At 38.5% G+C, this 12388-nt stretch overlaps 1 protein-coding gene across 10 annotated transcripts in view; it reads left to right on the top strand.

The window, feature by feature from the left end:
- Positions 1-12388, top strand: part of gphnb (gephyrin b) — a 114333-nt gene that overhangs the window by 91136 nt on the left and 10809 nt on the right. For 6 of the 10 annotated variants that reach the window (XM_058379063.1, XM_058379064.1, XM_058379068.1 and 3 more), the window contains 4 exons: positions 4245-4307; positions 7958-8000; positions 8865-9002; positions 12037-12129. In XM_058379063.1, the coding sequence (XP_058235046.1) occupies positions 4245-4307; positions 7958-8000; positions 8865-9002; positions 12037-12129 (337 nt within the window). The remainder of the gene's footprint in view (positions 1-4244; positions 4308-7957; positions 8001-8864; positions 9003-12036; positions 12130-12388) is intronic. The other 4 variants (XM_058379067.1, XM_058379069.1, XM_058379071.1 and 1 more) reach the window with 1 other exon arrangement.

A 12388-nucleotide genomic window follows, 5' to 3' on the forward strand; every position in this document is an offset into this window, starting at 1 on the left:
AAAACACACTTCAGAATACAGAGCAACCACAGAACAACTAACACCGCTAATCAGACCCTAACCCAGAGAGCTACAGTTATACACAGCTAACAGAAAGGTCACCACTAAACACATTGTAACGGCTGCATTTCAAGGCGGAGAAATTAAACACAGTCCAGCCAGCAGTGCTCAAGCATATTGATGTCTGAAACGGTGACGGTGGCACTGCAGTTAACATCGCCTCCTAGTTGACTGTGTATAACTAGATATTGCTCCAGCATCCCTGGTTCAATCCTGAGCTCAGGTTACTGTCTGTGAGGAGTTTTGCATGTTCTCCTCATGTTCGCATCGGTTTCCTCCCACCTCCCAACACCTGCCAGTAGGTGTGAATGAGTGTGTTGTGAATGAGTGTAGGCATGTGTGGATGGTGCACGGTGATGAACTGGCATCTCATCTGGGGTTAATTCTCCCACCTGGCACCCAGTCTTTCTGAAATAGGCTCCAGATCCAACATGACCCTGACCAGGATAAAGCACTTACCAAAGATGGATGGATGAATGAATGAATTAATGAATGAACGATTCCCTGTAAGCACCAAACTAGCTGATAATCTTATCCTTTGTTTGCTTGGCTATGGGCACTTATTGAAAAAAAAATATTTGGGGTTTTTATACATCTGTTCAGTGTGTATGTACATGTGTTTATGTATGTGTGTAGAAGATATAAAAAATAGAAGATGAGAAGTTTTTAACCTGTGTGAATGTATGTGGGTGCTTTTGTGTGTCTCTCTCTCTCTCTCTCTCTCTCTCTCTCTCTCTGTCTCTCTCTCTCTCTTTCTTTGCGTCACACACCCTCTTTTTTCCCAAATAGTGCTCCTAATTTGTTTGGGCCTCTGAAATCCACAAGGCCATAGTGCATTCCATTTCTCTACTTAAAAAAAAAAAGATGCTGAAAAGGACCCTCTATGAAGCAAAAATCACCCTTTTGCAAAGGCCACACTGATTCAGACTAACCCCAGGCTTGCTTTTTGAAATTGTAGTCCATTAAAATATTTTACATAATAGCTTATGGCAAAAAGTTACACAAATGCTTTCTAAAAATATCACACAAGCCCTAGTCATGGTATCAGTGTCTCTGCAATAAAGTGTCTTCTTCTGTGATAAAACGCATAGAGGACATCTGGACATCGTTTTTCTTTCTCCAGATGTTTCTGCAATATGATCACGATATTCTATTATAATAGTATTTTTGGAAAACTGTCATTATATTGCTAAAACTTAGTTCAACCCTAGTATATCATTTTATTGGCCCATTGCTAGGATGATGCAGATGAAACTGTGTCATAAATTAATGATTTAAACAGACTGTGACTGATTAGAAATTTCATTTCCTGATTAAATAATTTGATTTGAGGAACGTGTGTATATGTAGCCAAGTATGACAAAAGTCAATAGTCACCTTCAAACAGGCCATCGAAATGACAGTGTGAGTCTGACACTCCAGGCTGTAGACAACAGCTGGTTACGTTCGGGAATATGGTGAAGGCTTGAGAGTTGTCCCCTGTGAGAGACCATTATAGAACCCCACAGGATCAAAATGTGGACTTGGAGGAGATGAAACTCTCACCCTCTCTCTCTCTCTCTCTCTCTCTCTCTCTCAGCTCTTCAGCTCTTTAGTTACATTTGCCTCACAGCTCCAGTATAAACCAAAGAAGCACAATTTAGCTATCAAAGATGTCTGATCAACTATATTTAGTGCAAGAAGAACATTTCTGTAATTCCCATAATCATGAATCATGTAGCCGTACATTAGCCGAATTATTGGAAAGCTCTGATTGTGACACGTTGTCCTCACATGAAAGGTGTGTCCTATTAATATTTGTGTCATATTGCTTTACACGAAGCACTCAGTGATGACAATTTAAATATTTATGATTGTTTTAAGTGCTTTAATAGTTTGGTTTCATTCACAGCGAGCAGTGCAGTATTCCATATAGCATTATGAATTAGTAAATAAGTGACACTAAATCTTTAATCAATAATAAACCTGCAGTACATGAATAAAATTGGAGCATTTTTAAAGTTTGGGAGCACACAAAGATTTATGAATGTGAGATTTTATATATATATATATATATATATATATATATATATATATGGAGGGGTGTTGAAGGACAAGACAAATTAATGATTTCCTTATATTTATACACATGATTTCATTTGGATTTTGCAAGTACTGTGTGTCTGTGTGTGTATGTGTATGTGTGTGTGTAAAGTGTAAGAGATGGCAGGAGCTTTGCTGTGCTTCTTTCATTCTTTTCCCTGCCATCTTAATTCCCAGTCCATACCCATATGTTATAGGTCACTTTTATACTCTGATTAATCATCTGATTAGTCCCTCCCCCCAGACACACACACACACACACACACATACCACCACTGCCATCAGATATGAGCACCTATTAATTTTCTGCTAATCAGTTAATAACCTGCAAGTCTATCACGTAACTGCAGATCTGTTCATTAACTGCAAAATAATGTGTGAAATGAAGCATGTCACACCTCTCAGGACTACAGTTAACCCTTTCAAGTCCCTTTCCTATAGTGGACTATATTGGAGATTAATACCAGAATACATTTTCATAAAATAAACCTATAAATCTTGCTCATATTATTGTCAGTTCAGTGGAAAAAAAGTGTTTTCAGAAACTGACACACTGATACACCAACATGTTAAGGATGGTGTAGCGATATATATTGTGCAACGAAGATCAAATCGATGCAAATAAATGTGGAAGGAGTGAATGTTTCAAATGTTTATTGCACTTGTTCGATTTGCTTTGCTCGTTTTGATGATGAAGGCACATTAATATGAAATTACATTTCACCACAAGCAGTAACTGTGACTTTAAAGGGTTAGCGATAATTAGCATTCAGCTGTCAGTCAGTTTCCTTGCTTTTTTCCTGAAAATCTTGTCTAATATATAAAATTATGTGAAGTGTAAATTAGTAAAGACTATAAATTAATGTAAGTGAATGTCTGCTTCAGCTGAACCTCTTCATGGTCTGCTGGGTCACAGCAACATTCCCATACAGTTCCTCCCTCCTCTCTCTCTCTCTCTCTCTCTCTCTCTTTCTCTCTCTCTCACACACACACACACACACACACAAACACTTCCTTGGCTTCATTTCTTCACTGGGAACTGTATTCGCAGGCACTGGCTAGAGAACTCATGAAGTTTGCATATAATAAAAGGTTTTTTTGTAAATATTTATGAAGTAATATTTACTGGGTTCTCTCAGCATCTGTATTGGTTTTCTCAACATTCCCAAGTTTCCTCTCTCCCCCCATGTGTATTGGCTATGAGAAATTACCCCCTAGGAGTAAATGAGTGTATGAACATCTGTGTGTAGTGGACTGGATGAAGTATGAAGCTTGCAAAAATGATAAATGACGTGATGGCAGTGGCCACGAGCATGTAGCTGAATGGAAACTTCCGTTCTCACTGAAGCTGAGATGCACAGCTTCGGAGGTGAAGTACTGTGGACACACCATCCACATATGGTGAGGAAAGCAACCATAGAGTATAAATATATAGTTTTTATGAACCACAGTCAGAGATATAATCCAGTGAGTCCTGTGAGCACCTCTGACATTGGCAGTCTGTTTCTGGTGTACACTAGGATAGCCTACGAAAGACCTTGTGTGATGTAAATTTTCTAATAATGTTTAATGTAATTCCATTTTTGTCATTTTAAATAAGAAGTGTTATTACAGTAATACTTATTCAAAATTAAAAAAAAAAGAAAAAAGAAAAGAAAACACAGAGCTATGTTTTTAATGAAATAACTATTGTCCTGTTTAGGTAGTGGATCTAAGACTGAGGTCAAAATAAATAAATAGCTATTATTTATTTGGAACAATCTCTCTCACACACACACACACACACACACACAGTGCTTGTATGGAAGCCTTCTGTTACAGTCCAAAAAATACAGTATTCGGATTTGCTATTAAAAAGCTCATGAGGATCTTTTTTTGTGCCCCTCAAGGTGAAGTGCTGCCTAACTTGTTCCTTCTTTCTCTGTCTCTTTTTGTCTTCTTCTCTCACTCTCACTCTGTCGTTCTCCCTCTGTCTCTCTTTCCCTGGCACTCGTTGGCTGTGCTCTGTCTTTTGAGTTGCCTCACCTTTGCGTTGTGTCTTGCTTTGTCCTGGTTGCTTGGGACTGATGGACTGATGCTTGATGACTTTGTCTCCACTGTAGCTCCAGTGTAGGTTGGAGGTGCTTAAAGATGATCGAAGGAGCCATAGGACCTTCAGCTCTCGAGTAACTATCGCCAACCCTCACCAGGCCATATGCAACGCCCACTTGCTGTCTCTCCTGTCCATCTCTCGCTCTTTCATTAGTGGGGTTTCCATCCATTTGTTACGTTTAGTTTTTTTTTTTTTTTAATCACTCGCTTTTGTAATGTGTACAGGGTTAAGTGATCGGAACAGATTCTTTGGTATCGCTGATGAATGTTTTAGGGTTTGATATGAAATGGTGTCACAACACAGAATTTGAGGAGCTGATGATTCCACATCTGCTAATACTATCTGTAGTAAAAATTAGGCCTACAGTTTTAATAGAAACAGAGATTTACCAGTATGACTGTCAGAAACGTAAACAAATACAAGCAACGTCTAAATAAAATTGCTATTGTTGGAAGACAGTTTTCCTTTAGAACAGATACACTGTGCTTTATTGGCATGATTAACACTGATGTCAGTGATACATCAGTGGAGCCTTAATAATGACCAGTGCTTTCTCATTTATCAAGACCTAATGTGTTCCACTCGATCCATTACTGTTTGTTTATGGCTTGCGTCAGGGACACAAGAGGAGAGGACATAGTTTTAGGAAGAAGTAGCTCATCTTCAGCAAAACAGTAACAGCAAACAAGTAAAACCTTTCCTGTGTTTTTGGAACTTTGCATAAAATTCCCTAAACATGTGGATGGAAACAAACCCATTCCCTTTTTCTGTCTTTCTCTCTGCGTGTGGAGGTCATGCTGTTCAGTTGCTTTCCATCATTTTTCCCTCTCATCTGTCTCTCTTCCTCCTCACACACATGCACACACACAAACACACACACACACAGATGATGTGTGCCTTTTACTTGTTAGCCATTGTTTTGTTACCCGATTTATTCTCAGTTACCATATGTGCATGTATAAATGCGCTCTCATCATATAAAGACAAGTCAGAGAGTAAGATATGATATATTTTTTTTCTTTCTGCTCTTTGCCGATGACTCGGTGTACACACAGAATATAGCACACATTAAAATCTATTTCGGGTTAAAAAGGCTCAAATGTAAGTAAGTAAGAATTAATACATGTTTAACAGTTGCCGGTATAAAAATAATGCCTGTGACGTCTTACTGCTAAACTCTGGATTAGTAAGCCACTGCATTTTCTTGCTCGAAATGAACAGACTTAGTTTTTACAGTGCAGTAATTCTGGTAAGCGTTTGAGTTTTGTGATCTCCAGCGCAAAACAAACTAAGCAGCCTTCTTCCAGCATGTCTTGTTCGATCGACTTTGGGGTGTAAGACAGTGAATAGCGTGCATTTCAATCTAAAGATTTTCTGATGTTTATAAAGAGGTCAACTCACATAGAACTATATTTCACTATATTTCAGTCTCCTCTTCATCCTGCTTATTTCAGTCATCAACAAACGCAAATCATTAGCCTCTACCTTTTTTTTTTTCCTTTGGCTGCTTTTTTCTTTCACCCTAAATACATTCACTTCTCATTGGCTGTTTTGTGTTTATGCTACAGTAGTGCTGGTCTCTTCCTGTCTCTGTCTTTTTCTCCTTCCTTCCTTCCTTCCTTCCTTCCTTCTTTCCCCTCTCTCTCTCTCGCTCTCTCTCTCTCTCTCTCTATCTCTCTCTCGCTCTCTCTCTCATTTATTCTGTCTTTTTCTCTTATTTCACTTGCTGTAGATACAGTGTGTCTGCTCTCTCGCTTCTATCTTCACAGTGTTTTCCCCGAGCCGCCTCACTCCACTCTCTCTCTCTCTCCCTCTCTCTCTCCCTCTCTCTCTCTCTCTCTCTTTCTCTCTCTCTCTTTTTCTTTCTCTCTCTCCATCTTTCCACATCTTCGTTTTCGGGCTGTCTGGCAGAATCGGTGCCCCATATTAATCTCCAGAAAGGGTTTAGATCACAGTGACAGGGCGAACTGCATGCACATGCTGTAACTCTTCCCCTTATCTAACACAAGCCAGCTGTGACAGGGTAGCTGCACTGCTCTGGGATCGAAATGGTGGTCTACGATTTAGTGCTTTTGATAGCGCTCTAGGTCAGATAGAGGGTAAGGAAGGCAAGGAAGGAGAAAGGACCCTGGCTTCTATTCAGCAAGGTTGCGTATGATTCGTATGATTCGTTCATATTCACAAAATATGATGTTTTTATCCAGAATGGTAGATTTACAAATCACTGTGTATTAGAGCATGTTTTATTAAAAGGGCAGATAATGATTAATTAAGCCTCCTGTGCATATTAGATTAGAATATTAGAATAAGGAGGTAGTAGTTAGTTACCAGAAGTGGGTAAAGTAGCTGAAAATCATATTCAGGTTAAAGTACTAGCAACTAGCTAGTAAGGAAGTATCAGATTAATAAATAGTTTCAGATCAGAACTAATACATATTAATAACTGAAAATATAAATGATTAAAATTCATGTATTAAGATGTATTACATTATATAAATAGCAAAACTATGTATACAAAACAAAGAATATTAACATTGTGCATAGCATTCCCTGCTTGCTAGCTAGGTGACATGGATAATGTAACAATAACAATATCATAACAACAATATGGTTAACAATATCATAGACACTCCAAGTTTATCAGGGCTTGGCGTAAACGGACATCGCTATTATTGTTGACAGTCTGGAGGAAAAATACCCTTTCAGATTGAAGCCAACAAGTCAACTGAATTCTCTGAAAATCCTCTCAGTCGCTGTTGACTGGAATGTGACATGGTTGTATCTATAAAAGACAACCGTTATTTAATACCAAAACGAAGTAATGAAGTAAATAATTATGTATAAAATAGTGAATAAACTGAGCAGAGCATGCACCAGATAAAGAAAACTAGGGAGAAGTGTAGCAGAGGGTTCATCACTGAATACAACTAAGATATAATTAAAGGTTTGAAGTAGAACTCCTACATATGCAGTTTATTCAAAATGTAAATTGTTCTCACTAGGCTGAAATAGTTTGAGGGAAGTTTTTAGGAAAGCTTGATGAGTAAGGTGCCAGTGATTAAATTACAAGAGCCTTCCGAGTGCAACTTTTTGCTCTATCAACTTAATAAACCAAAGCCAGAGAGAAACTTTTCCCACTGTTAGGGACAGCTTTTTTCTCTCCCTGGGCAATCAGAAATCATCAGCTCTGCTGGCTCACTCTATATACAACATATAAAGACTATGACCAAATTAGAAAGAAAAATAGATCCGAAGTGAAAACATGCTATAGAGTCAGAATGTGCTCAATAATGTGTCGCGGAGCTTCATTGCGTTTCTAATCAGGTTCACAGGAAGCAGGTTCCAGGAAGAGCATGCCAATGCTGATGTCGAAGGAAGAAGGCAGCTTGTTTGTGAATGACGCGTGTTAGTGTAGTATGTCAGTGGGCGGCTGGATGAACCGCTAGTGAGATAGAGTCTGAGCTGCTTGTCGGTCTGATTTAAATGTTTCCTTTTGCTCATTGCTTCATTGTGCAGTAAATTTTGGCTCCATCTTCGTTTCCAAGCCACAAACCTGGATGACATCGATTCGGCTCCATGGTGTGACATGACATTATGACATTTCCATTTTTCTTCACAGTGTAGCCAACATCTCACTGAGTATTGTCATCTAAGACATGCTGTTTTCAAGCTAACAGCATCTACCTCCTGCTTTCTTTCTTTTTTCTCTCTGTCTTTCTCCAGGTGCAGTCACGATGCAGCAGCAAAGAAAATATCTTACGGGCGAGTAAGTCAATCGAGTGTGTGTGTGTGTGTGTCAGTCAGTGAATAACCAATTGAGTGTGTAACTTACACCAGATTCATGCTACTAAGTTGGGGTTAATTCACCATTTCTGTCCATCAGAGGTGTCTTGATTCAAGGGCTGGATTTAAATAATTACCTTTTCTGATTGTCTTGTGTTGTGACGTGCCTATGATCCAATCTTAACCCTTTTGATCAATTCAATTTCTGAAATAACATGCTATAGTGTGCACAAAGGAAAAATAATCATTAATTCTGACCACCGTCCAGCTTACTATGAAGAATATGACCTCCTGCTGATCACATTTCCTCAGCCATAATTTTTTTTTAGTAAATTTTCTACATTTTTCTGGTAACTAAACACATTCCAGTGCTTCAGCTCGGAAAAGCCTGATGTCCTGAGCAAGGTCATATTTGGTTAGGCTGTGAATTTGACATATTAAGAAAATATTAATATTAAGAACATCTACATGAATTATTTCTACACGATTAAAGATGAGAAACGATGTATGAAAAACGATTTAATACAGCAGAACTAATCATTGTTCATCTTGTTCAGCTTATAATAACGATCTGTCACAATGGTCTTATCATGTTCCAGAAACTGGACTGAAAACTAACCGTATTTATGGTGCATTTTTAGTCAGAATGAGTCTTTCGCTAGACATTTTTCAACATGTCTGAGGTAAAAGAATTCTTAAAAAACATTCTCAGCTGTTTCCTCAGTCTTGTTTCCTTAGTCGCACTGTAAAATATCTGTGCTAGCTGATTAAATCGATTACCTGTGCTTGTGTGTGTTTACACGTGTGTGCATACAGGCATGTATTGTATTATCATACGTGTGTTCAGGTCACAGTGCAGTGGACATCACCAAGGTGGCACGGAGGCACCGTATGTCCCCATTCCCACTCACCTCCATGGATAAAGCCTTCATCACTGTGCTGGAGATGACACCAGTTCTGGGCACTGAGATTATCAACTACAGAGGTCAGCATACACACACACACACATTACTGACACACACATGTGGACACTGGAAACTCAGTTCTTCACAAGTGACCACAATGTGGTGAGTTCCAATCCTATTAGTCAGAGTTATGCTTTTAGAGATACACTTTTAACCCACAACTTTTCAGCTGTATACTTATTATGGATCCTGCATGTGTAGGTGGCTTTTGCCAAATAAAGCCTCTGTTAAATGACAGTAATATGTTGTAATTAAACTAATAGAAAACCATAACATGTAATTTCTTTACCCTGAAGTATGTGTTTGTGTGTGCTGGATTGCAGGATTTCCTCAACTAGAATGGATATTGCACATCACAAGTGATACAATTATATTTTAAAGTGAAAGAGGAGAAATTTCTTGATGAAGTTTCCCAGTTCATGTTTAAATATTCTGAATTTAACCTTCAGTAAATATTTTTTCCAGGATTAATTCCATGTTCATTAACAGAACAGCATAATTTATTTTATCAGAAAAATAGATTAATAGAAATCATTAATGTAACACATTTTAAAATATGTTTTGAGAGAGCTGCTGGATCATTGTCTTGCATGCTGGGCGTATTCTCTGAACACCTACACACACCAGCAGAGAAAAGAGACACAGTCTCAGCTGTATTTAGCCTCTCTGTCTCTCTCTCTCTCTCTCTCTCTCTCTCGCTCTCACACACACACACACACACACACACAAACACAACTTGGTACCTGTTTCTCCCTCTAAATATCAATATCAATCTCTTATTCTCTCTATTCTTCTCTTATTACTTTCTTCCTCCTTCTCTATATTATGTACATTTTTTTCTCCTCCATCTCTTTTTATCTCTCTTGCCCCATCCCGCTTTTCTCTGCTGTGATCTCTATATTTTCCTGATTAGAAAATGCATTTTTCTTATTCCAGTGATCAGAACAGCATCTTGATTGATTATAGCAACTTTCTTGTGCTAATACTGTGATGTGGTTTGGTGAAGAAATGTTAGCTCCAAAATTCAGTTTAAAAACATAATGTACCTACAAAGAGTTGCCAGTTTCAAGGATTTTTCTTTTACCCTGCAGGGGACAAATCGCTCACCGCTCCATCTGCCTTTCTGCTTCCCCTATCATATGTCATCATTTTCCCAATTAGCATAGCTTTTCATACAGCAGGTGAAAAATCGCTTGCCTCTCTCATGTGGTAACCATAGTAACAGCAATGCTATCCTGCTGAAAAATTCAGCATAGTCTAACAGCTACCGGCTGCCAAAACACAGGCTGAGCTAAGTCAAGACCATTTTACCAGCTGGTACATCATTTTTCAGCTTCATTATTATTTGAGTAATTTGATCAATAATTGTTTGAGATTCTCGCATCCCTTTACTGTTGTGTTGTGTTGTTTTGTTTGTCTCACATCAGGAACATATACCATGGTCCAAAATGAACTACACGATATTGCCAATAGTTTTGGGACACCCTTCTAAATCACTGAATGCAGGTGATTTTCAGGGGTTGGGTTCGGCCCCTTACTTCTAGTGAAAGGAACTCTTAATGCTTCAGCATACCAAGACATTTTGGACAATTTCATGCTCCCAACTTTGTGGGAACAGTTTGGGGATGACCCCTTCCTGTTCCAACATGACTGTACACCAGTGCACAAAGCAAGGTCCATAAAGACATGGATGAGTGAGTTTGGTTTGAGTCCTGACCTCAACTCAATAGCTCACCTTTAGGATGAATTAGAGTGGAGACTGTGAGCCAGACCAAAACTGTCGGCCTTCACATGCACATGAATGTAATATGGAGTTGTTCCACCCTTTGCAGCTATAACAGCTTCAACTCTTCTGGGAAGGCTTTCCACAAGGTTTAGGAGTGTGTTTATTGGAATTTTTGACCATTCCTCTAGAAGTGCATTTGTGAGGTCAGGCACTGATGTGTGGCCCAAAAGGTCTTGGTATGGTGAATCATTAAGAGTTCCTTTCACTGGAACTAAGGGGCCAAACCCAACCCCTGAAAAACAACACCTGAATTCAATGATTTGGAGGGGTGTCCCAAAACTTTTGGAAATATAGTGTATATACAAATAGATGCCATGAAGCAGTCTACTTGTAAAAAAGGGAAAAGGAAAAATTTAAATAAAGTCAAATTAGCATAGTAAGGATGTCATCTAGCAACATCACAGCGATGTTTGACCAGCTTCGAATAGTGTTGTCCTTTGCACCGTTGAGCCTGGCAGTGTTGTGTTGTTTTCTAAGAGGAAGCATGAGTAGCTTTAATATAGAAACTGTTCCCATCCTTCCAGTACTTATAAGCTGATAAAATATGGTCTACCAACTTGATTATGCATGGAAACAAAAGAAAAATCACTCTATCTAACTAGTAATATTACATTTATAGTGTTGATGTAATAAATCCTTGAGAAGGATTTATCATGTCATCCATGGAAATGTAGCTATGTAGCACTGTAGCTAACTCTCTCATGTTTTTCTTTTGTCTGTGATACTGCCAAGGATACTCAGAATGAGGCACTCATCCATTTTTCTTTCACATTGCAACTGCTATGGAAATGGAAAACGGAAGTTCTTAAGACATCTAAGCAAGCAATTTGACACAAAAATATGATTTTAGTTTGACACATTAACACTAACATTAAGCCAAATCTGAGAAAAGTGAAGTCACACGGCAGTCATGGCCGCAGAAACCATCACGTTCTAATCGAATGCTAGTCACTCTTCTCAATACGGCCGAGAGACACGGCTAGAAAGGGGACAAGCTGTCTGTACATCAGGAGGTTTTTCTGCGGATATACAAAACATGTCAATAAATGCCTGCATTCATGTACAATGATGCAAAGTATATATTAAATCAGTCTCTGGGCAGATCTGAGTCCCTGAGGGAAAATGATTGTATTGTGTATGTGTATATAAATATTGTATTTGATCAAGTATGACGTTGTTGACACTGATGAGTAAAATTTGATTATTGATGTTTCAGAAGAACTAAAACTCTGTGTGTGTGTGTGTGTGTGTGTGTGTTTCTCCATTAGATGGAATGGGCCGAGTTCTGGCTCAGGATGTTTATGCCAAAGACAACCTGCCTCCTTTTCCCGCCTCTGTGAAGGATGGCTATGCTGTGCGAGGTATGTGATTAATATATTCTTTGAATAATACACTGTGTGCATGTGTGTTTAAATTATACATATTAAATTATTATTAATGCCCCAAAATCTACACTCTGTTTTTTTTTTACCTAGGTAAACCGGCTGCTCTAAATATCATTTAGCATAATGTAGCGTATGCTCCAAAATTTTGTAACCGTAAGATATAAAGCTGTACCTTGACATTTTTTCAAGGAAATCTTCAGGTTGCATTTTCTCATCAACATCACAAGACGTTCCT

Source organism: Hemibagrus wyckioides, linkage group LG25 (assembly GCF_019097595.1).
Source record: "Hemibagrus wyckioides isolate EC202008001 linkage group LG25, SWU_Hwy_1.0, whole genome shotgun sequence".
Classification (NCBI taxonomy): domain Eukaryota; kingdom Metazoa; phylum Chordata; class Actinopteri; order Siluriformes; family Bagridae; genus Hemibagrus; species Hemibagrus wyckioides.